Source organism: Spodoptera frugiperda, chromosome 18 (assembly GCF_023101765.2).
Source record: "Spodoptera frugiperda isolate SF20-4 chromosome 18, AGI-APGP_CSIRO_Sfru_2.0, whole genome shotgun sequence".
Classification (NCBI taxonomy): domain Eukaryota; kingdom Metazoa; phylum Arthropoda; class Insecta; order Lepidoptera; family Noctuidae; genus Spodoptera; species Spodoptera frugiperda.
Window position 1 is genome coordinate 1,496,886 of NC_064229.1, and position 26,174 is coordinate 1,523,059.

The following is a 26,174-nucleotide window of genomic DNA, read 5'->3' on the forward strand; positions in this document are numbered from 1 at the left end:
GGAAAACATTTTTGAAATTCGAACATAATATCGCTCCCAGTCCCGCACTTACACCAAACACGGTTGTAGCGAGGGTAACGAGCCGTGACGGTGCGACGCGTCCCGCTCTGACACACGTCTAGTAATTGAAAATTTATATCGATACACGTGAAATTTGTTGCGCTACGGTGTGATAGGGGGTGCATATTGTTATTTATGGTCCTCATTTGGGACTAAGGAGATTATTTCGAAATAAATTAATTTGCGGAATTGGAAATTATTTTGAAGATGTCAGCGTGTTGTCGGGACGTTAATTTTGTAAATATTATGTAGACAAGATAGGTGAGGACCGTACTAGGTGATTATTATTATGACGACTTCATTAGAGATATTAAAAATATATATTTTTTTCATTTTTTTTAAAGAATCATCATTTCATTTTTTTATGGTACTTATAGGCCGGTAAACGATTGGTCATTTGATGGTAAGCATTCCCCGCCACCAAGGACACTCAAAACACCTGAGGTGAAACAAGTCCGTTGTTGGCCTTTTGGGGCTCAGGAATTTAAGGGTTGTTAGCGAAGTCGATTTCTGCGTGTCAACTCATTCGTACCGAGGCATGGCTCTCCCACACGTAAAAATAATAATTTAGGTAATGAATAAACGCAACGTTTTTCATTCGGAAAGTTACAGTAAACTTTACATTGGTCGTATAAAAAATCATACAGCATTTAATTTTTTACTACATATATCGATGATATCCCGTTTATTAAAAAAAAAAAGAAAAACTATGCTGACGTTGACATATCCTGTCACTCATATCCTTTTATAAAAATAAGCTGCGATATTTTTTTATTCAGCCAACATAAACGTAGAGAAAGCAGGTCGCATTTTGGGTATACGAAAGATATTTGTATTTTTTTAAATATTTTCTGGATTAAAAGGGCCGACTGACTGACTGACGGACAACTGGACAAAGCTACAGGTTGCTGAAAAATAGTTGATGTTTTAATAATAGATGTGTGTGTCACATAGAAAAGTCGTGAGAGTGATATTTTTGCTGCCTTTTTTTGTTTTGTGTCGTATCCACATGAATTTGACTACGTTTTTCCATTAAATTACTAAAAAGAAATCAAGTTTGTAGACTATAGATAAGTTAACTTTCAACATATTTTTTTAAGGAATGAAAATTATCCAATGCTTACTCTCGCCTTAGGCGAGGCGATAGGTAATGTCAGACTCTTACTGATTGAAAGCCACCCCGTTCCTACTCCTGCTTTTCGAGCCGGAGTAACTACCATCCTCGATAACCCGCTAGGCAGTCCACAGCTCAACTTTTTATTGTTATTGTTATCCAATAAATCATTCTATTGCACACTAAACACACATACGTTTATTAAAAAAAAACCATATCCGTCAAAAAACCCAAACCTACACAAAACATTCATTTGGTAGGTACAGTCCACAAAAAAATGTCATAACGTTGTCAGCAAATATTTTCCAGTGAATTCTACTTGTATTTTTTTGTTCACTGTCCATTCGTACGGAAATGATTGTTAAAAGAGCGAACTATCTCAAAAACAGCAAATTCAATGGCGACCGTTCTTCCAGTTCGCTGTGTACAGGGAAATATTTACTTCGGGGAAACAATATTTAAAATATATATTTTTACATACACATATGTATTTACGTAAACTATATTGTTATAGGTGAAATAGGTGCGTAGTGTGATCTAGAAAAAATAAAATCTAGAAAGAAAAATACACGCAACGTCTCGCCTTTTATCCCCAAAGGGGTAGGCAGAGGTGCATATTACGCACTCAATGCCGCTGTACAATGTACACTCACTGTTCACTATTTTGGTTAAGTCCTATATAATAGGGGGTGAGAAAACTACATCTTTCCAGTAATTACTCGACTGCTACACTAGACAAAAACTTAACTTACCGCCATATTCAGAGTCATTTAACGTATACTTAACCCAGTCCTAAACAATTACTTTCAGATTTACGAACAAAATCATTACTAAGCAACAGTTTAAGTAATCAATAAACGTCTCTAAGTACGGCAGTTAAACACACACCACGAACAGCATTCCACACAATATAGGTACCCCACATAATACCAAGATCTTCCAAATATAATTGCATCATAAGACCTAGCTCACAGCATTCCGATCTTGAGACGAACGCATCTCGTTTGTCTCCTGAAGCCTGAAGCGATGCTGACTGCGAATCCATTCGTACGCCAAACGGTTGAGATCCTCCTTTGACATTACATTTGCAAATGGCGTACCATTACATTGTTTAGAGATACTCGTATAGAGAGACTGGCTATGGAATTAGCATTTCACATAGGTAGAGGTGTATTTATGTGTATTTTTTGGCAAATTTCGTAATTGATTAGAGATTGAAAAGCTATGATTTAACTGCAATCCTTGATCCACCTGCAGGCAAGGAGAGTACCTAAAGTAAACTCTCTTTCAAAAGTATAATTTTATGTGTTTTTGTGTGTATATATTCTTCCCTTGGTTTTACTTAGTGTGGAATGATATAATTAAAGGTAAACTTTAATTGAGTGTAGGGAGCCATGGTTTTTTCGCGAATGGGCCCGCTCAAACCGAGTGATACCACGGTCTCACAGAAAACCGACGTGAAACAACGCTTGCATTGTATTTCGTTGTGTGAGCGAGGTTACCGGAGGCTGAATTACCCCCCTTCCCAATCTTCTCAATCCCGATTACCCAATGACCCTTAAATTCCTTACCCCCGAAAGGCAAAGCACTTGTAACACCTCTGATGTTTTGGGTTTCCATGGGCGGCGATGATTGCTTACCATCACCATTGGGTGATCCGTCTGCTCGTTTACCGGGTGATACTATAAAAAACAGCTTCCTTAGAACATAGTTCATTCTCCATCTTTTTGTCTACTTAATAGGATGGCGGTGGGCCACCATATTGCCTGGTGATTCCAACCCAGAAACTTTTCTGTTATAACTTTATTAGTTTTCTTCTTTACAGATTAACCTAAACCATTTTTATTTCACCAAAATGTAATACTATTAAATACGTTTTGAGCATTGTTCGTACATAAACAAACACGAAAGCGTATTGTTTGTTATGCTTTCAAATTGCTATTGGAATTGGCGTACCCGATCCCGTATATTGAAAAATGGAAGATAAATTCTCTTAACTTTTTAAAACTTTTAACTTTATTTTTTGTATTGAATCTGTTGAACTAATCTTTGTATATTGACTCAAACGAACTCACGAGGAATTGCTGTTTGCTTGCAAACCGTTCCATTGACAATTTTTTATTTTAATATCAGTCTTGTAGATTATTTTACAATATTAGACACGTATTTTTTTATTTTCTTACGGAAACGAATACTTTCGAAGATATTTCATAAACGTTCCTACGTTTTATACGTAGAAATGACGCATTGGCTCCTAAACTCTAACAACACTCCTAAACACTCCTAAACTTTAATTCTTATATATATAAGTATTGCTATACGACAAAAAAAAATCGTGTTTAATATTTTTTCATTACCTAACTGACGAACTAAAATAGATTTTTAGTTTTCATACCCCGTCATTATCCCTATTTTAGTCGAAAACTAAAAGGTACTTAAAAATATTGTTTTGTGTCTCTTCTGTAAAAGACTTAAGACGACATAAACTCCTCAAAAAACACACTTAAAACAAAATCCACTATCTCCAACCATTACCTAACAACATCTTCATTACACGAACCCTTTGCGAAAATGTTGGAACAACACAAACGAGATACACCACCGTTTTCCTGAACACAGGGCAAATATTGGTGCACCCCCTGACTTGCACCACACATTCCCATATATAGGTAACGACCTGTAAATATACGTCACTTGTCTACCATTTCTCCGATGAAATTTCAATATACACCCTATCTCCCCAACACAGACCAAAATACACCATATGAAACTACACACAAAGTTCAGTTTTAAACGTAGGAAAAAGCTTTCAAAGCAAAATGTTGCCCCGTCAACTATTCGGAAAAATGTACCGTTTTAGTAGAACGTGATTTTTGTCAATAATAATGTGTTTTTGCTTTTCACTTGAATAAGTTCGTTGGTTGAATAAGTTGATTTTGTTTTCCTGGGAATGTGTTCGGAATTGTGTTTGGAAAAATATTGAGGGTATGTTTCGTTTGGTACATATTATTATACATATAAGTAGGCACATAGCAACAACATCACGGCTTTTTATCCCCGATTGGGGTAGACAGAGGTGAATATTATGGCACTGCCGCTATACAATGTACACCCACTTTTCACAATTTATGTTATAAATCCCATGTAATAGGGGGTGAGCCCATTGCCATATATTGGGCACAATCCCAGACTCCATGCTACTAATGAGAGTCTTTTTGAAATACCGAAAAAATCCCATTAATAATTTGCCGGACCCGTTAATCGAACCCGAGACCCCTTATCCGCTCGACCAATGAGACAGTCACGAGTAGGTAAGGTACATACAGTAAGTCTTGTACACATTTTAGAAGCAACACCTATTTTTGCGTACCCTATAACTTAAGGCGAGTTTTCTTTCGTTTAGTTTATCTTCAGTATACGTTGCTCAACCCACGAATCCACCTCGGCCGTAACTGGACCAGTTATGCAGCTAACAGACACGTATGAACATAATTCGGTGAAGGCACGTCCACCGTCCACATCTTGTTTACAAAGTGTGTATATGCAAAGTCCTGCAGCATTGTATACATGGGTACTCGTCAAGCAATACACAACCAGTGTAAATTGACCGGTCAATATACTGAGAGAGCTTACAAAGCGAGGAGGTATAAACTGGTTTAGTACGGCGGCCATTTGCAATTTTCTCGGATGACACCGTACCATTTTGTCCGGTACCGCATTTGTTTGTTGAGCTCAGATCTTGTGCAAGCAAGAAATGTTGTTAAACGTTACTTTGAGTGGATTTGTTTCAAAAATATTTGTATTTGATTCATGTTGTTTGTGTTATGTATAAGGATTTTTTTTGTAATCATTTGTAGTCGATTTTGGTTTATTCAGGTTCAATTCCCACACTGAATAACACTATGCGTGAAAAGTTTTATATAGAAAAATATATACACAATCTATTAGTTTACTTTTGAAAAATACTTTGTCCACATTAAGTTTTCTACTGTGTCCTGGGTACGTTTTACAAATATACAAGTTCATATACACATGACACCCAGACCCGAACCAACAATTTGTGGATCACACAAAAAGTTATTACATTTCAGAAGTAATTAATCACTAATTTACAGATACTATAAAATTGGTATTTTAACTGACAACTAAAACGTACTCATCTAATGAGGCACATACAATAATAACACATAGCACAAATTAGGCCACAACACTGAACTAACTCCCCATATTTTCCACAAGGAAATTCCGTCAAAAATCATCCCCATATTTCTTCACCCATACCGTTACTGGCTTCAACTGTCAGCGTAACAAGACGTTTAGTCGACCGTCAGAACCTCAGACCGTCAGACCGTCAGAACGTCAGACTGTCAGAACATTAGACTCGGAACACAATGCCAAAATACTTGGCAAAACTTAGTAACTGCATGCCGAAAGGTGCATGTTGTAATTTGAGAATAGTTTGGCACGTCCAATTTATCACATGCCTTTCTCGTGTAGTTTAAACTTTATTGCGAAATAATAGGGTTGAATTTGTAATGGGGAATTTTGACGGTTAGTGTAGTTTGAGTTGCTGTTGTCCGTATATTATAAGAATATTTTAGTTGAAGTTTTGGTAAATGCTGTATATGGATGTGGGTTGTTTATTTTTTGAGGAGTTTGGTGTATAAAGTTGGTTGAATTTTTTGGTCAATTACGTTCTTTTACTTTATTGTTTACTCATCATCATCATCATCAGCCGAGAGACGCCCACTGCTGAACAAAGGCCTCCCCCTATTACTTACTACTCGGCGCGAATTCACTCGCTCTGCTCGGCTCCTCTTAGTCGTAGCATGATGTTTTAAAGCCTTTCTAGTTTTACTGTTCAACGAAAAAATATTTTTTCAAATCAAATCACCAGTTGTCTAGGTTATCGTGTTTAAACAAACTCTTAAGCTTTATATAATAGTGTAAGATGTAAACAAACAACCACTTTTCACCTAGGTAGGTACATAATATATGTTAATACTGTCAAATTAAAGAATTTTCGAAAACAGACTACGTGTATATACCTGTCCTCACATAATTTAACACGAATTAGTAATGAAATATAACCACAAACTGCTAAACTATAGGCCTCTTTTACATAAGAAAGATTTACCCCAATCGCCACACTTTGTAGGCAGGTCAAGGCTCGCAATTTAAAAGATCAAAAAGTGCTGTTCGGTCGCTATTAAACGTACAATCCCTTAGTCATAATTCATACCACTCCTGATAATATCGATATCGATACATTTTTCACTGCACTACACTATCGTTTTCACATTTTAAATAAATACGGGCAATAAATAAAGCCGTGGTCCAGATAAACTGTTTGTGTTCAACTTTGAACGCCTGGGAAACGGGTGCAAAGAAAACTTTTCATGTTAAAACTAGAAACGTCGTTTTTAAAGTTTGTAATCGGATTTTAATGTGATATTTGGTAATGTAGGTAACTTGTTTTTGGAAGATAAGTCAGGTTAAGTATTTATAGAATTATTTTAGTTATTCTCACTTAGTTTTTTTTTAAGGGAAAAAAATCATCCAATGTCTTCTCTCGCCTTGGGTGAAGCGAGAAGGAGTGTCAGACTCTTACTGACTAAAAACCACTCCATTTCCACTCCTGCTCTTCGAGCCGTAGCCCCGGTAAACCCGCTAGGTAGTCCGCAGCTCCAGATTCTCACCTAGTCTGGAATTGTACCTGGTGAATAGCAATAGGCTCACCTCCTAATACCGGTAGAAAGTGTGTGTTAAGTATAAATGCCTAAGGACATTAAAAATCGTGACGTCATATTATGTAATGAAAAAGAAACCAGAGTGAATAGAATGCCTATACCTACATTCGAGAATTAAAATATTCATACCTCTCGTTCAATACGACCTACTCTAAAATTCTCGATATACCTACGAAGGTACTACAAAATACTAGTCGTAAAGGTAGATGAGAATTTACCTATCATCGCGCCATAGCTTTAATGTAGGAGTAAGCTCGGAACGATTGTCAATCGATTGTCGTCCCGATATGGCGGGATATCGATAATCCGTTTTGCGGAGCGCGCCCTCGTTAGGTGCATCACTAACGAGAATCGGTGCCGCCCTAGCTGTTCTAATTTTGAAATATTCACAAATATGTATTTATGGTTGACATTGATACTGGCTGATTGAGTTTTTATTTGATTTTTTTATTTGTTTATTTTTTCTTAGGTATGTTTTTTTTTGTTTCATATATTTTTGCGTTGTAAATGATAACAAATTCAATTGATATGATTGTAAATTATAATCTTTACATCATATAGTTAAATAAATCAATATTATCATTTTAATTAAATCAATACTCCTAACAAATTTCCAAAGACACACAAAAACAAACATACAACATTAATTTTTAATAATAATTTTATAAACAATAAATATTTATACAAAAGCAAAGAAATATGTGCCCTTTTATTTAGTACTTCAGCTAGAAATTTTGTCGTATTTGTCTTATCTAATACAAAGAACAGAAAAAATGAGATTGAAAGAGAAACAGGGAAGATAAAGGAGGCATTTTATTTATAACCAGCGTGAATCGTAAATGTTGACTGTATTGAGAATTGGGACAACCCTGAGAAACTATTTTGTTTTATACTGTTTGGTCGTTATATAATGCTGTGTTTTCATTGTGTTGTGCGAGCAGAGTATAGAATTGATTCTGTTAGCACCGCTACACTTCATGTGGGTAGGTACCATAAGAGTTGACTTATAAATACGATTATACAAATTAACACAAAGTTATTAACATTAACACAAAATTGAGTAGCATGGGTAGATCAAATAACCCATGTTTTTATAAGAACTATCGTGAGACATACTAAATTAACTAAGAACAACGGTTTCATAAGCAGCGTACCTACATAGACGCGGCGATGTCACACATCCTTCTCTAAAGAGTCCCTCTGTGACTGAAGACCCTCAGTGTAAACTGTTATTTTTAGATTTTTAGTTTTTTTAATGTGACAAGCCAGCCACATCCTCCCTAAACTGCCCTGCAACTCCTGTAAGCCTGGATCTTCAGTAGATACAACCATGAAAACACCGGAACACTGAAGCCCGGTGTGTTCCAGGGACTTGAATGACTGTCTTGGATCGATAGTGAGAACATATTACTGTACTAAAATTGTAGACCACACCGAACACTATGGATGCATTAAAGTAATTTAATTTGATTTGATTTGATCCCGCAACAATAAACCGAGAGAGAAGATATTATTAGAGGAGATGAAAAACGATAGTTTTTACTTCCCCAAATAAATTTAGTACAGGAATGAATTTAGTAAGTTTCCACTTCCCTCAATGAATTTAATGCAGGAGACAGATTTGTTTTTAGTTAGTGCAACTTTCTCCTACTCCTATGACTCAAACCACTACCAAAACGGACACGTCTAAGCTGATTAATGACGTGTCAATCATGTACATCGCTTGCTCTGTACCCTGGCTACCATCGTACATTGTGACAGATGACAGTTACCGCGCAATGCACTGCGTGTTACTCAAGACAGTCGTGTAAGCCATTTAGCATCGATTCCAAGATGGTCTATGGTGGGATTATTTGGGTTTATTTGGTAAGCTGTTTTAGATGTATGTGTGAATAGGGATGATGATGGGGTATGAAAATTTTAAATCTATTTAGATCGTCAGTTAGGTAATGAATAAATGTTAGACACGTATAATTTGTCGTATAAGATGAGAATACTTAGATTAAACGAATCAAAGTGGGAGCAAATACGACATTTCTACGTATAAAACGTATCTAGAAGTGACGTTACGCATTATTTCAAACCAATATATCTAACTCTAATCTTACATAATATTTGTTTCCGTGAGAAAATAAAAAATACATAATAAAATATATTAATTAAAGCAGGGTAACCTTACTTACCTATACTAAAAACATATTAACTCGATACAACAATTACTTATTGTATCAGTTGCAATGCAATATCGCTACCGTACTGAATGCTTTCTAAAATCCAAACATTTAACTGGAAAATTCCACCCACAATGGGAACCTCTCTACTGGGCGTCAAAACATGGCTCCTTAAAGCTAACTGATCACTCCATTATCATTTCTGCAAATACCACGTAAATAACCGACTTACAAGAAAAAGTAAGAAGTACCAGTTTACACAATTGCAAACATATTGTGTTCACATTTGTAAAATGCCTTCCATTAAGTATAGGCAAGGTATTCTTATTCGATATTTTATTATATTACATTTTTACAATGTGTGGTCATAGATCATGTGAGCTGTTTGTTGAAAAAATAACTTAAATATTCTTTTATTTTTATTGGAATAGGGAGCAAACAAGCAGACGGGTCACCTGATGATAATATAAGCGATTAGCGCCGCCCATGGACATCCACAACACCAGAGCAGACACAGGTGCGTTGCCGGTCTTTAAAAAAAAGAATACGCTCTTTTCTTAAATGTTTGATGGTCGTATCGGTTCAGAAATACTGCCGACAACTCGCTCCAAATTTTTTAAATATTTCTTATTAACCCAAAATCAAGTTTAAGACTACACATATTCGAAAGTCACACTTCCATTGTATCACTATTTATTTTTTTATTTTTTATTTATTTATTTTTAGGATCTATCATCATCATCATCATCATCAGCCGAGAGACGTCATAATCATCATCACTATATCACAACAAAATATATGAACCTTCTGACTGTATCTCTTCAGTATGACAAACAACACGAGACATTATTTTCCTCCATAAGATCGTGTTATTACGGGATAATGAACCGTGAATCTCATTCAACGCTTAATATATAATAACAAAACACACAAACATACAAAATTAGCTCATTTACCACATACTGCTCGTAATCGTTCCGCTTTCTTAAGCCGGTCTTTTTGCTTTGTAAGGGGAAATATGGGGGATACAGAGATGTGTATACTTGGAACATATAATGTTAGCTAGTTAATAGTACCTGGCAATCGATAAAAAATACTCCGACTCATTCCTTCGTTGTCTATATAAATCTTAGTGTGTAACTAAGTGTGGGAGAGCCATGCTTCAACACGAATAGGCCGGCTCGACCGGAGTGATACCACGGCCTCACAGAAGATCGACGTGAAACAACGCTTGCGTTGTGTAAGTGTGGTTACCAGAGGCCCAATTACCCCCTTTCACAACGTTCCCAATCCCCGATTCCCCAACAGTCCTTAAATTCCTAACCCTCAAAATACCGGCAACGCACTTGTAACGCCTCTGGTGTTTCAAGTGTCTATGGGCGTCGGCAATTGCTTAGATACCATAAGGTGATACGTCTGCTCGTTTACACCGGCTTATATCATAAAAAAAGGTTTTGACACTACTTCAAAAGATTACAGCAGAGTAGAACACATTGACAGTCTTCTCTCGGATATCATTAAAATCGAATAAAATATTACCAATTGACTCCCTGATAACCGTGAATCTTTTGAACTGCATTCGCTAACAAATTACGCCATAGTCTAGCAATAGATATACACACAAACTACAATAAAGTGAGTTTTACTTTATAATAAAAATAAAGTAATACTATGGACGACACAAAAGAATTAAAACTTCGTTTAAAATAAGATTATAAGCTGGTCTGGTTGTAAATAACATTTTGTGGTCATTTCCTGGATAAGAGTGCTTTTCCACCAGAGATGTGCTATGCTACGTTGCTGTGGATGCGTTTGGCTTCCAATCATATTCATTGGACGACACACATAGCATTAGCACTGGTAGAAACAGACTCATAAGCTATATTTTTTATAAGGAACAGTGCGTGCTTTGGATGGCTTCCACTAGAGATACTATGCATATTCAAACTGCGACCTTAATATCAGTGGAACCGGATACATTTCTAAGCTATGTTTTTTTTTTTGCTACTATGGATGTATGCTATGGATGGCTTCCCTACTATCGATACATCGTATACTCGAGCTCAAACTCAAACTCAAATCATTTATTGCATTCATGTGAATACATAGATATCAAATTAGCACATTAGTTTCAACATGAAACCCGGAGTATAGCTGCGCATCTCACTCGCACAGATTTATAACTTAGTATCAGTGGAAACGGTAACATAGTTTCACAGCTTAGCTATTACATCTTCGTAGCATAGCTACATAGCACATCTCTGGTGGAAAAGCTCCCTTACTGATCGGTGGGCACAAGGTATTGTGACGTCACTTACAGCAACCGCCATGTTGGAATTCCGCTTCAGTGAATTTACTGAAATGATTTTCTTTCATGAACTAAACTGAGGAAAGGTAGTTGAGATAGTTCAATTTAGCAATTTTTTTTTTTTTTGGTTTTATGGTTCGTTATTGTATGCGTTGGAAATAGATTCACTCTGTATTAGATTGGACTTATAACATAAGTAGTGTAAAATAATACGCTTATTTTACACGTTATAATCTTTATATATATAATTCTTCAGTAAGTGTGTATGTCACTGAACTTCTCTTAAACGACTGGACCGATTTTGATGAATTTTTTTGTGTGTGTTCAAGGGGATCTGAGAATGGTTTAGATTCACAATTTTGTTCGCTGGACAATGTTTTTTTAATTAATTTTTAATTTATTAGTAGTTGTTGATTTTGGAATGTTTTACATAGGATCCGACAGACGGCGCTATCATCGCAGTGTCAAATATTAATGACGTTAGATATTGTCACATTTGAATAATAATTTTCATCAATATGGTCCAGAATGTTTTAGATTATTAAAAAAAGTTTAAAATTTTCAAATTAAAGACGTGTAGACAGGACAACGTCTGTCGGGTCCGCTAGTGTTTCTTTATATTATAATGTTTTATTTAACAAATTAAATCAATCGAATAAAAATAAAAAAAAATATGATTTTCTTATTATTTTATTGATAATCAAGAATAACTAACAATGCAGAATTTTAAATTTACTTGCAAAAAATCTAAAATACCTAAAACTTAGTAGAATATTAATAGGTTACAATGTGGGGTACTTCAAGAAGGAAGTAAATAGGTTTCTTAAGGTAGTGTTGCAAGCGTTCATAGGTCACGGTAACTACCTACCATCAGGTGGGCCGTGTGATTTCTTGCCACCATCGTGGTATAAAAAGATCATTTCATTCAGAATCATAAAAAGCCTCGAACTATTTGACCGCAATACTTTTTTTTTTTGACGTGGAAAAATCATCCAATGACTTCTCCCGCCTTGGGTCAGGCGGGAGGGAGTGTCAGACTCTTAAATTACTGACTAAAAACCACCCCGTTCCTTCTCCTGCTTTGACCCGGAGCCCCGGTAACATTTAACGTTGTCCGCAGCTCTTGACCGCAATACTAGGATTTTGCTTACCTCACCCAAAAACTGAACATCCACACTATTAACTGAACCCAACAAGATAGCAATAATAGCAAAACAAATATAAAAGCAATAACACAATAACACTTTTAAAATTGAAAGAAAACAGCAACCGTGCTCTGTTTACATTCAGTCAAGTTACTTGCATGAACGACTCGACTCGACTCAAGAATTGGGTCAGTGTCCTTATACGATGAACTAGCGACCTGGAAGTGGCTACAACTTTACCTACATGAGGCATACGGTGATCACAAAAGGGAAAAACACATCTAGATTGAATTCAGATCTTGGGCAAGTGAGCACAAGGCTTGTCGTTGTTTTTTTATTCAACTAGAACGTCCTTTGTGAGATTTTTCCTTAGTAGTAAATAAATATGTTAGCACAAGCCTTTGCTACAGAGTTTACTCGTTTATTATCATTTTTGTGTCATCTTACCTCGTGTTTTCTTGTTATAAGGTGTGATATTAGAAAATACTAGCTTTTGTCCACGGCTTTGTGTAATATAAGTCACGTTTTATCCTGTTCTTGTTGGAATTTCGGGGAATTTGTCGAGCTTCCCTAAGGCATTTTCACCCAGAATTTCCACTTTATTCGAGTAGTAGTTTCAATTGTACATTGTAAGTCAGTCCGTCAGTCACCACTGCCTGTTGTAGCATTTTGATTGATGTTTATGCGAAGGCGTTCAAACGGACCATGAATCTTGTTACTCAGCTTACATAAGACAAATATTCGACAAAACTGTACATGAAATGTGTACGGCCTGAAAATATTTTACGTCATCGGTAACATTATAATAAGCCGTCTAGCTTTTATTTTCCAATTGAGATTGAGGAACTGTCATCAGTACACTCATTTTTATTTAAGGAGTGTTGGAGAGCCATGCTCCGGCTCGACCGGAGCGATACCACGGCCTCACAGAAAACCGACGTGAAACAACGCTTGCGTTGTGTTTCGTTGTATGAGTGAGGTTTCCGAACGTTTTCCCAATTACCATTTTCCCAATCCCCGATTCCACAACAACCCTTAAATTCCTAACATTTGTAACGCCTCTGGTGTTTCAAGTGTCAATGGGCGACGGGATTGGTTACCATCAGGTGATCCGCCATAAGAAGAGTAACGTTATATAATGATAATATAAGAAGGTAACAATTTCTTCTTGGTCGCAATCTAACTTCAAATTACTAAACCCACGCCTTGACATAGTCAGTGTAACATTATATTCTTATTTTCCTAATATCCTAAGTAAATAATCGTATTGGTAAACATCCGAAAATAAGTCGTTAAAAAGATAACATGAGATAAAACATGACATTTTGTCTATACCCCTGAGGGGACACAGACACGAGTTGAGTACATCATTTTAGTCAATATTTGTAATGCTTATTATTAAACTGACATTTTACTTCTCGTATATAAAGTATTCTACTCTGCCTCTCCATATTAGAATACATATTTTACTTAAAACTATAATTACTAATAAAATCTTACACATAGAATAATTTAAAACTGAGCACCTAAATACTAATTACCCCCTTCCCAATCCCCGATTTCCCCAATAACTTTTAAATTCCTAACCCCCAAAAAGCCGGCAACGCACTTGTAACGCCTCTGGTGTTTCGGGTGTCCACAGACGGCAGCGATTGCTTACCATCGGGTGATCCGTCTGCTCGTTTACCGGCTTATACCATCAAAAAAACATACAAATTTATACCCAGGAGCTAGAAAATGCTGTGGAAATCTAATCATTATAAGCTTTATAGATAAATAGAAGCCTTACTCACCTGTACAGCGGTTTTCCCCCAGAATGCCGGAACCACAACACCATGTAGACTCGATCCTCGTTGGAGTCCGGTTCAATGTCGCAGGGGAGGGAAGCCGTCCTCCCCACCACGGCTTCAACCTCCACGGTGGACACTGGAACAAAATCGACTGTCTTTCAATAGACTTGATCTTTTTATGAAGCTGTTGGGGATAAAATAATCGAAGTTTTAAAAATAAAATTATCACTATCGTTGTCTTAAATTTATTAATCAAAGGAATAAAATAATATGTAACTGTAGTGTTTCATTTTTCGATCGCAAGTTTTTTTTTTATTTAAATTGCTTTCACTATCTCCCTTTTTTATAGGGTCTTGAGTGAGACAAGGGTCTCAGACTGACTAAAAACCACCCGAGTCACAATCTATCTACGATTTCTTTCTAATGTTTCGATTACTATAGCATCATATTTTATAGTCTGACCACAACACAATTAAAATAGATTTAAAAGCAGAAAAACGCAACTTAAACTAGTCTCTAACAATATCATTAGCACTTAAAACGGAATATTTACCATATTGTTTATTAGTTTCTGTGAGTTTCTTATCACATAGAATCCCATTTTTAGTTCTAATGGTATCTATTACTAGTGACCATGTCAGTTTAAAAAGTCTCTAATATGAAATAAGACTCATTTTACACCATACTTTTTAAACATGTTTTCACCATATAACTCCTGTCTGATTCGTTGTAACAGCGCGACTATGCGTCATGTATGCCATTCCCCTCGATTAATTCTCACAACTTGTCATCTACTGCAATTTATAAGAAACTCCCGACAGAATTGGGTTATTAGACCCATGAAAAGTTTAGAATATATTGCTAAGTACTAAAAGCGGAGACCATACCTAACACCTATGTATGTATTTGTTTTTAATATGATGGTTAAGTAACTATTATAATAAACTAGCTGTTGCCCTTGACTTCGTTCGCGTAGAAGAATGACTTCTGACAGAAATTGGGTTTTAATTTTTTTCTCAAACAAAATTAGCCTAAATAATAATTCCTTAGTTCACCAGCTACCTACCAATAAAAGTCCCGTCAAAATCGATACAGCCATTTTAGAGATTAGCCAGAATAAACAGACCAAATGAAGTCCAAATTACTAGAATGAAATTAAGACATGACATCACAAGACTCATCCTATAAACGTAGATTCATTAGCAAATGCTAATACGTAGTCATCTCTAAATAGTATGCAAAGTGAAACTAAATATTAAATATCTATTTCTAAATCTGTCATAATCCGTGGTCGTCATAATTTTCAAAGGAGAAGAAACACCAAGTAAATCTTGAGTTCCTCTTTTCATTCTTATAATTAGCTAATCCAAGATTAGGACTAATTCAAATCATCAAAAATCTAGTATTCATCAAGAACCTCAAATAACTGGCTTTCAAGGTTGGAATTAAGTCGCCTCAAGTCGTTTTAGGCATCCAAAATTTCGCTTTTCTCCCCTAAAAAGCCGCCATATTTAAACAGAATAATTTACGAATTTGGAACTCGAGGTACGAAATTATGAATAGCCTAATTTCGTTACGAGTACCTGTAGGAACCACTTACTTCCAAAGTGTTCTAATAAATTCAGTTTCGAAGATTCCTTGTGTTACACCGTGTAACAGCGTAACGTTTGCGGTTGCAGTAACGAAGTAACGTAGTTTGTATGCTACCACTAATCCGACCAGATTCTGTCTGAAGCAAATACTACTTAGATGTTACTTAGAAGGTTTCACAATAAATGTACTAAAGTGAGTTGTAGAATTGTTAAAGATATATTTTAATTAATTAAACCGAATCCAGGTTTTGTTTGTATTTTAAAACTTACATAATATGCCATATATTTTTACTTATATATAAAGCTATATGTTCACTTTTACTTGAATGCCGTTTATCTATTTTATGGTATACGCTGGTAAACAAGCAGACTGATCACCTGATGGTCAGCAATCTCCGCTGTCCATGAACGCGACAAAACACCAAAGGCGTTACAATTGCGATGCCGGCATTTTGAAAGTTAGGAATGTAAAGGTTGTTGGGGAATCGGGGATTAGGAAGATTGAAAAGGTGGGTAATTGGTCTCCGGTAACCTCACTTATACAACGAAACAAACGCAAGCGTTGTTTCACGTCGCTTTTCTGTGAGGCCGTAGTATCAAGCTATCAGCATACCATCAGGCGATCCGTTTGCTCGTTTACTGGCTTGTAACATAAAAAAAGGATCAAATAGTATTCATTTCGCCACAGAAAATACACCCATAACGCAAGCAAAATAGAGATCAAAATTAACATTTTATAAAAGTAGAAAATGAGCGGATGTTACAAAACCAAGACTAAACGTATAAAGCTGTATTGTAAATAAATAAATCGGTGGAAAATGTATCATTAGTTTAGAATTTTCCCTTATAACGCAGCGTTGTGGTTATCTCATCGAAGATGGGATTGCCACTATCAATCCCATGAGGATTTTGCGGCTAGGAGGTTATCAGGGGAGTGTCGCAGACTGTGTTGCTATTAATACCTTACCTATGTATGTAGGTATGTTATTTGAACTTGAATTTATTATAGAACATGGGATTTTTTAAAATATATAAATGTTGAAAAATTAAAAATTTTTATATTAGGTGACATGATATAGAAGTCATTCGTATATTCAGTGTCCGCCTTGTGGCCGATATATTGATAATGTTAACATCAAATCAGACAAAACCCTGACCAATGAAGCATATTATCGAGCAAACATTGCTTGAAATTAGTCACAAGTATAATTCAGATATTTCGAGAATGGATAACTAACTACAAAGAGCGTTCTTCTCCATTTGTAGCTACACTTTGGAACGGGCACCTAGCTTCACTGGCAGACAGACTGACGGACAATTCAATTTTACGTTTCAAAAGTGCCTAATTAAGGATTATTTCAAATCAATGCTTTGACTTTGAAACCACGAGCGCTATCACCTTGGTGTTAAAGACGGTATTTCATTAGATAAGAAATCTTTTGTTATGAGTACAACTAGTATAAAAATTAAGTACTGCAATTCCATTCCTTTACTATTAATATAATTCCTTACAAAAACCAGGAACCCGCTTCTTCAATTTATCAACCAAAGCCTTTGTCTCCTTTCTAGAAACCTCTAGACTAAATTCCTCCATTATCTCATCGCCACCTACCTTTGAATTAAATCCGCGTACGCACCTCTACTAAGGTAAAAACCTTACACAATCTTACCACGGTAAAATTTCAACGAGGGAATCTTGGGAAGGAGAACCACAGGCGCTTTCTATTCTACCAGACATTTTGATGCAAATTTATTTTAACAATCTGTTCAAACAAAATTCAGTCTTCAGTTCAAACCTATAAGGTACAATATTCTTTGTCTGCTCCCAGCTAGATATCCTGCCAATATGTAGGTTGGAACAATTTGTAAGTGCTGCGACATACAGACTTTTAATTTCGCTAGTCACCATGTAATATGGAGTCGGTCAGTTTTTTTACTACTAAAACCAACTTTAATCCCTCGTTTGAATTCCGTTTTATGCAAACTAGATTTTATGTGAGAGCCATTTGAATTTAATTTCGGTTGCATACTTGTTTCTGTGTTCAATTTTCGGGTGTCTAGTTGTGAACTCGGAATTTATATTAGTTTGTTATAGTCGTGTGGGGCAGATAGAGCTTTACGACTGTTCACAGCTGAATAGGTAGTCAAACGAAACCAAGTTATAGGTAATAATCTTATCATTAACATGAATTATGATCACGTAAAAGTGCAGCTGCACTGGCATTGAAAAGACAGATTAAAACGTTTTATGACTTGGCAACTAAAGTAAATTAATGTAATGTAATGATATAATATTAAAAAAATAATAAAATATAATAGCTAACAGCTTCCAATAAATCTAACAGGTAGACATGACGATTCCACAAAAGATCATCAATTGGATCGAGTCTCACCAAAATCAGTATGTATGTGTACATGTATTAACCATTTGGGGGTTTATGTTTTAATAACTATCGTAAAACATACTAAATTAACAAAAATCTGAAATCATCGCCACGTATGCGCACGCTGCTCATGATGAAGAGTGAGTCGAAACTAGTATACGAACTTTTCTCCATTAATTTACGTAAGTAAACCGTGATTTCTAGTTAGTTTATGTTCTACTTACAAAGACAGCAAAAATTATAAAGCCCCTTTTAATATTCTTGAACCTTTAATTTCCGTCATGTAGTCTTCAAACAATAACAAGCAAGCCCACAATGGTTGGTTGGAAAAGCCATTATAATTATACACAGCTAAGTCAATCAGTTAATCAATCTATCCTAAGCTAATGGCATCGATGCCAAACAAAGACTCAATTAGTATTTTGCCACGAATCGGTAGTCAATTTCAGGAATCACGCGGGAGATTACTAACATCAATCTCGACACCTATTATACATTATCTGCTTAAGCTCCTTATGTGGGACCTGATGAGCCAATTCCCTGATACTTGCCTCTTCTGCTAAACCTGCTTTTGTCCATAAATAAGGTTCTAGGAAGATATAGGCAGTTGTCCCACCAACGGCGAGTGAACGACTAACTATCGGCTATTTTCTCGCTCAAGAAACGTACAATAGATATACTTTCCGTGTAAACAAAAGAGATGCATATACAAATAGTTGATCGCTGACTGTTCACACTGCCGGCGAGTGCTCGCTTCACTTGTTTGTTTTTGTTTTCACTCGTTTTCACTCGTTTCTAGTTCTAGCTCTACTCGTTACTCGTTCATCGTTGCCGGTGGGACAACTGCCATATGCTATTGACCTCTTTGTATGGTCCAAGTCCGCTTACTGTAGCCTCAGTATGAGTTTTCTTTACATTTAAAGTAATAGAAACGAGAGCGCATGCGGCACTCTGATTGGCCGGCTCGAATAAACCAACCAATCGGAGCGCCTGAAGGTTACTGTACAACTACAAGTATCTCTGTTCTATAACAGATATAGGAACAATAAAACTAAACAATGCTGGATCTACCACCTATATAAATTATAGCCGCTTCCGCGCGGTTTTACCCGCTCTGCCCGGTTCCTATTGATAGTAGCTTGATGTTTTATAGCCTATAACCTTCCTCGATAAATGCGCTATCCAACACAAATAGAATTATTCTAATCGGACCAGTAGTTCTGGAGATTAGCGCGTTCAAACAAACAAAAAATCAAACAAACAAACTCTTCAGCTTTATAATATTAGTATAGATTCGGGTCCATTACAAATCTTAACTCTGGACAGCTTGCATTTTTAATGTCTGACAATCACAGAAAAATTCTCACAAGAAAAGTACCAGACTGTACAAACATTTTGCGGCTTTCGAGCAAATTCGCCGCATTACTCGTCTGTATCTCAGCCCGTAATGTTATCTCAATCGGGAAAGAAGCAATTTTCTTTGTGCCTGCACCGATTGGAAAGCTGCGGCGTGACTCAACACATTTGTACTAGATACAGGTAAATATTTGCACTGCAATTAAACTAAAAGTTATTATGTCGAGTCGAGTGAATTGATTTCTTATTTGTTGTTCGTTAAGTTTTAATTTGCTTTGTTGCTTGAGCTGCATTTTGTGTTCGGTTTTAATACTCGATTGGATTTTCGTTACAAGTGCGTTGGTAGCCTTTTGGGGGTTAGAAACTTAAGAGTTGTTGGGGAATCTGGGATTGATAAAATAGGGAAGGGGATAATTGGGTTTCTGGTAACCTCACTCACACAATGAAACACAACGCAAGCGTTATTTTACGTCGGATTTCAGTGAGGCCGTGGTATCACTCCGGTCTAGCCATGCGTGTCATTACAACAATTATTACATAAAATAAACAGAATTTATTCCTTATTTTTCAATTTTTTTCCACCACCTGTTTACGGTTTTTGGAAGACTCCCGTTTACATACTGCATAATCGATTCTATACGAGAAAAATGACACATATCCAGAATCGATATGTAACTTATCTTCCTATTTCCTTGTAGATATGCCTCCGAACACAAAGTCCACCGACTCAAACGCTTTACATACAATATTGTCCACTTGTATCTTAAAATCCTCCCTCCTTTCCTTTACATTTTCTCCCGTCGCAGATGAGAGGTATTACGAACATCTGTGGGTCTATCGCGGGTGTAATGTGTCGCTTAAGTCGAATGAACGGGCATCATTTGTAAAACGATATGAGGATGTCGGTAGGTTTATTTAAGACATGAATTTCTGTGTGTAGGGGACAGTGGGATGATACTGATAGTAGTGCTTTTTGGAGGTAAGAAATTATAAGTTAAATATAATTTATTTCACTTATACTATATAAATATACTAGCGGACCCGACAGACGTTGTCCTGTCTACACGTCTTTAATTTGAAAATTTGTCGGATCCAATGTAAAACATTCCAAAACCAACAACTACTAATACAAAATTAATTAAAAAAACATTGTCCAGCGGATAAAATTGTGAATCTAAACCATTCTCAGATCCCCTTGAATACACACAAAAAATTTCATCACAATCGGTCCAGTCGTTTAAGAGTAGTTCAGTGACATACACACTTACAGAAGAATTATATATATAAAGATAAACTATAAATATAATTTATTTAATTTATAATTTCGTTTTTTACCGGATACACTTCGGAGTGTGTGCGGGGAAATTCCACAACTTGATTCCCCCTAGTCCTTTACATCTCGAACCACAAGACAATCGGCGGGGCGTCACCATTTCATGGTAGATATCCCACCCACTCGCACGAAGCGCTTCGCTTCAAGCTTCCTTGTGCGAACAACTAGGGAGTGGAACTCCTTGCCGGAGTCAGTTTTTCCTGATGGGTATAACCTGAGTGTCTTCAAAGCCCGAGTGAATAGGTTGCTTATGGGCAGACGTGCTCCATCGTAGGCCGCATCATCGCTTACCATCAGGCCGCATCATCGCTTACCATCAGGCGAGATAGAGGCCAAACGTCGACCCATCAAACATAAAAAAAAATATTATTTCAAACAATATTATTGCAATGTTTTATAGATTTTAAGATAGCTAATATGTGTGCGATATAACCATTCACTATCTAGTCATATTTGGATGACCAAATATTTCATTAGAAGAAGTAAGGCTCGGTTTAGAATAGGAAGGAATCTAAAATTGTGTAAGACGACAGGTTTACTTCTACTGCGAGAGAACTCATAACACGAAAATAGATGTCACCTTTTACCTTTATTTCAGGACATATCTAGGCACATCTAGTACCTAGTACCATAACATAATGCCTACATGTGTCTAGCAATACCTAGTTCAAATAAAACCTTTTTCTATTTTACTCTAGCGTGTCTACTGCCAATAATACTCGTGGTCTATTCTCTATGGTTGTTGCCTGTCGTGTTCTTTGGATGTAAAGATTTTTTCTCTCTTTTTTCTAGTAATACCAACGTTGAAGCGTGTTGTGTCTACATAGTTTTACAACTGAAAAATAATGAAATATAAAAGTAGTACATAAATGTTCTTTGACACATAAACTAATATATAGTAATAGCGATTTATAAAAACACGAATATACCATCAAATGTAGTTAAGATTCATTGCAATTCCGTATAAATATATTGTAAGAGTGGGCTACGAGCTACGCCGTAGCAGGTTACTACGAAAGCGTAGCATTATCCGTAGAACTTTAAATCAATGAAATCTCTTTACAAATATTTTTTTAATTTTATCAATTTTATAATTAAAGTCTGAAAGTGAAAATAAACTTATTAAATAGTTCTATACAAATGTGCATTAACGATAAAGACCGATAAACAGTCTATTTATTAAAAAAGTCTTTTTAAACTACAAACCCTTTTACAAAATCACACACGTACTACTTTTCAGATCACAAAAACTACTATGGAAGCGTTGTCGATACTAAAAACCTCCCTATACACCAAGGCAGCCCATTTGCTTGCGTCGTAAAATGTAATGCTTTCATAATGTTTCTGGCATTCGATAAAACGTCAGTGTAGATGTACCCTAATATATATTTTAAGAAAAAAATATGCACGTTACTCGGTAACGATGTTCACTTTAATGGATGCGCAAATTTGTTTTATGTCTGTGTGATTTTTCTTAGAAACTGCTGAGCCTAATTTGAGTGGAGATTTGGATGTAAATGGGCTTGATTGTGAAGCTGATGTGTTACGTTTTACTTGTTGATGCCTGAAAAGGTGTATATATGTACGACTAAGCTTTTTATATCTAATACAGGAAGAGTGGAATTGTACTGATTTCGGAAGTATTTTTTAATATTATCGAAGCAAAAAAATTACCACTAATAATAATAAAACTACCTTATAAAAAGGAACCTCCTTCAATTTACTGTACCTCCTACATCTTATTTAGCCCTTCGTATGTCTGGAACGTGGATCCACGCGAGACACAATGTGTTTTCTATTTTTGTCTTATATACGGCATACGAGAGGTTAAGTCAGGTAATATCCCTAAAGCCTTCTTCTAAGTCTAAAAAATACTATGCTGAAAACTGCATCAAAATCGGTTCCGCCAAACACAAGATAAACGCGGATAGACATACATTCAGGTGAATCTGAGAACCTCCTTTTTGAAAGTTGGTTAAAAATATGGCCTTATATTGTAATGAATCAAACCTATAACCAACTAGCGCGACGAACAGAAGTCCAACCACTACACAAACACATTCATAAGTGTGAATCTTTCATAGACAAGGACAGCAACACTCGAACTCAGTACAAAACACTCAAAAGAAATGAGACAGATATGTATATGCATCACTGATCACCATGACTATAGTCTGCACACGTTTCTTTGCTCATAATTTTGCGGCCGAACCGTTTTGCGGCCGTTTGCGAACCGTGTGAATAAACATGAGCCGTATGCGAATCGGAAATGGAACGGACGCTATCTAGTTACGGTACGGACGGGGTGTCGTTCAGTTTTTACTTATGAGATGAAACTGCTAAGTGATTTTAGTCATATGAGAGAGTTATTTTTTTAATATTGTACCTACTTTGGGATTTTTTTAGATATTTTTTTGTCTTATGAAGTGCTACATCAAATCTGCCGTGACGTTTTCCCTGATATCGTAGATATCTGTAAGTCATGCATTATAACTATTATGTCATTTTAACAAAAATCACATCATTTAATTTTTTGGGTTTCGTAGCCAAATGGCAAAAACCGGAAGCTTTATAGATTCGTCATGTCTGTCTGTCTGTCGGTCCGTATGTCACAGCTATTTTTCAATAAGTAGAGACCTAAGATTAAGATTAAGATTAATAATAACCATAATAGCCTAAAAGCTATTATTCAAATTGTAAAAGGTGATCTTAATGCAAAATAATAGAAATAATAATACTTATCACAAACGAAACAAATTATGACTGGATCCAATGATCTAACCTTGGAATAAAACTCACTAACATTCTCAAGTGACCAAAGCACTTGTTCTGTGAAGAACAGGCTTCAACTTATGTAGTAAATAGAACGACAGTCCTAATATATCTCAGTACATATGTACCACCATATATTACGCAGCAGGAAGCCACATTCGTCCACTGCTGTACACACTGAAGCTCTGCCAACTCGTCTAAATAGATCAGCAAATATATAACTGTATGTATATGTATGTATATAATGTGTCTGTCTTGTTCATCGAGTAGTGATAAGTTCAACTGTGAAGCAAGAGACTTTGGGTTCCATTCCATGTAGTTTGATCAAAGTTTTATCGTAAATTCTTATTGGTAGGATGATGTTTGTACTTATTTTATTTCAATTACTTTTACATTACAGTTAAAAATACTTTTTTAAATTACCATTCAAACCTGAAGTCTTCGATATTTTTGACCATTAGAGTGCTTTACCACTTTAGATGTGTTATGTAGCTATGCAACGAAGATGTAATAGCTAAGCTGTGAAACTATGTGACCGTTTCCACTGATACTAAGCTATGTAGCTGTGCGAGGAAGTTTTGCAGCTTGAGTATGCGATATATCGATAATAGGGAAGCATAACACGCATATGTCCTTAAAAAAACATAGGTCAGCTGAGTCCATTTCCACCAGTAAGCTATGTGTACCAATGAATATAATTGAAGCCAAACGCATCCTCAGCAACATAGAATAGCACATATCTGGTGGAAAAGCACCCTTAGAGTGACAATTATCTAGATTTGTTTTTATAATTTTTGACGTGTAGAAGTGCCCTTTTATGATAAATGATAAATAAATGATAAATGATATTTATTTTGCAAATAGGTTATAAAATAACACTTTTACACGTCAATCTCTTAAATAACTAGATGAGGCCGGCATTTCCTATCCGACTACTCTGAGAAGAAATGCCGAAACAAACTCAGAGGTCATAGTCTCTTTTAAAGTCCAGACAAAATCAATTAAAGATGTCGGAGAATATGGCCTATTTGCAAAAAAATATAATCATTTCAATCGTAATTCAATGACACGAGTTATGCCGAGCAAAAGGCATCTAAAGAAAATCACATATTATATAAAAAAAATCGTATATTGAAAATAATAAAATAATCACGAATGTTTCTAAGAATAACATGACATGTTAAGCATATTACCGTTTCTGAAAACTGAACGTGAAAAGGAACATCGGATAAAAGGCAACTAATGCAATTTCAATAAAAATATAAACAGGAAAATTCATGGGACAGAATATAAAATGACAGATTTACAGGAAAATGTTAAATGTTTATATAATACGCTACTTTACGTCGTAAAACATACATAGCTTTAATGTATGTTTCGTGAAAGTGTAGGCAGAAATGCATACAATTAATTAAACACAAACTTTTTACTCAAACCCAAAAAATAGGCAGTAGTATACCAGGCATAGTTTCACGCTGCATTTTATTAAATTGGAATTGAAAATGAACCTAAGTTTGGCATTTGTCATTATACTGCCACCTTCTTCAAAAGAGAAGATATTTTAAGATTTCTCTCTAAGTAGAACAAGTGTATCTAGAACTCATTTAGTTTCAAAGGTTCGTAGAAAAGAAATACATTTCCACTTCATAGAAATGCTATAATTTGTTCAGAATCATATTAGTAGTACTGTACCAAGCGCAGGTTCGGTCATGTATGGAGTACTGTTCTCACCTTTGGGACGGCTCGGCCAAATACCAGCTGGATGCGCTCGAACACATTGAAAGGCGTGCCAAGAGGCTCATCAATGACGATGCGCTTGTGGAGGCCCGGCTTCAAAGCCTTGAACACAGGCGCAAGGTCGCAAGCCTTTCCGTTTTTTACCGGATACATTTCGGAGAGTGTGCGGGGGAATTGCACAACTTGATTCCCCCTAGTCCTTTTCATCATCGAACCACAAGACAATCGGCGAGGCGTAACCGCTTCATGGTAGATATCCCACCCACTCGCACGAAGCGCTTCGCTTCAAGCTTCCTTGTGCGAACTGCTAGGGAGTGGAACTCCTTGCCGGAGTCTGTGTTTCCTGATGGGTATAACTTGGGTGTCTTCAAGGCCCGAGTGAATAGGTTGCTTATGGGCAGACGTGCTCCACCGTAGGCCGTATCATCACTTACCATCAGGTGAGATAGCGGCCAAACGTCGACCCATTAAATGTAAAAAAAAAAAAAAAAAAAAAAGTAGGTAGTAATATAATTATGAGATTTATTATGTACTTGTAATATGTAATATAATGACATAATTATAATCAGTAATAGATAATTATAATTACTGTAGTTACTAGATAAAATAATGATATTCCTGTTAACTGTCGTTGTTAATATTACGTACGTTCAATTTCGATG

The 26,174-nt window shown here is 36.0% G+C and overlaps 1 protein-coding gene across 1 annotated transcript in view; it reads right to left on the minus strand.

Annotated features, from left to right (window-relative positions):
• Positions 1-26,174, minus strand: part of LOC118278130 (hemicentin-2) — a 161,705-nt gene that overhangs the window by 71,698 nt on the left and 63,833 nt on the right. The window contains exon 4 of the mRNA XM_050700260.1: positions 14,342-14,489. Within this exon, the coding sequence (XP_050556217.1) occupies positions 14,342-14,489 (148 nt within the window). The remainder of the gene's footprint in view (positions 1-14,341; positions 14,490-26,174) is intronic.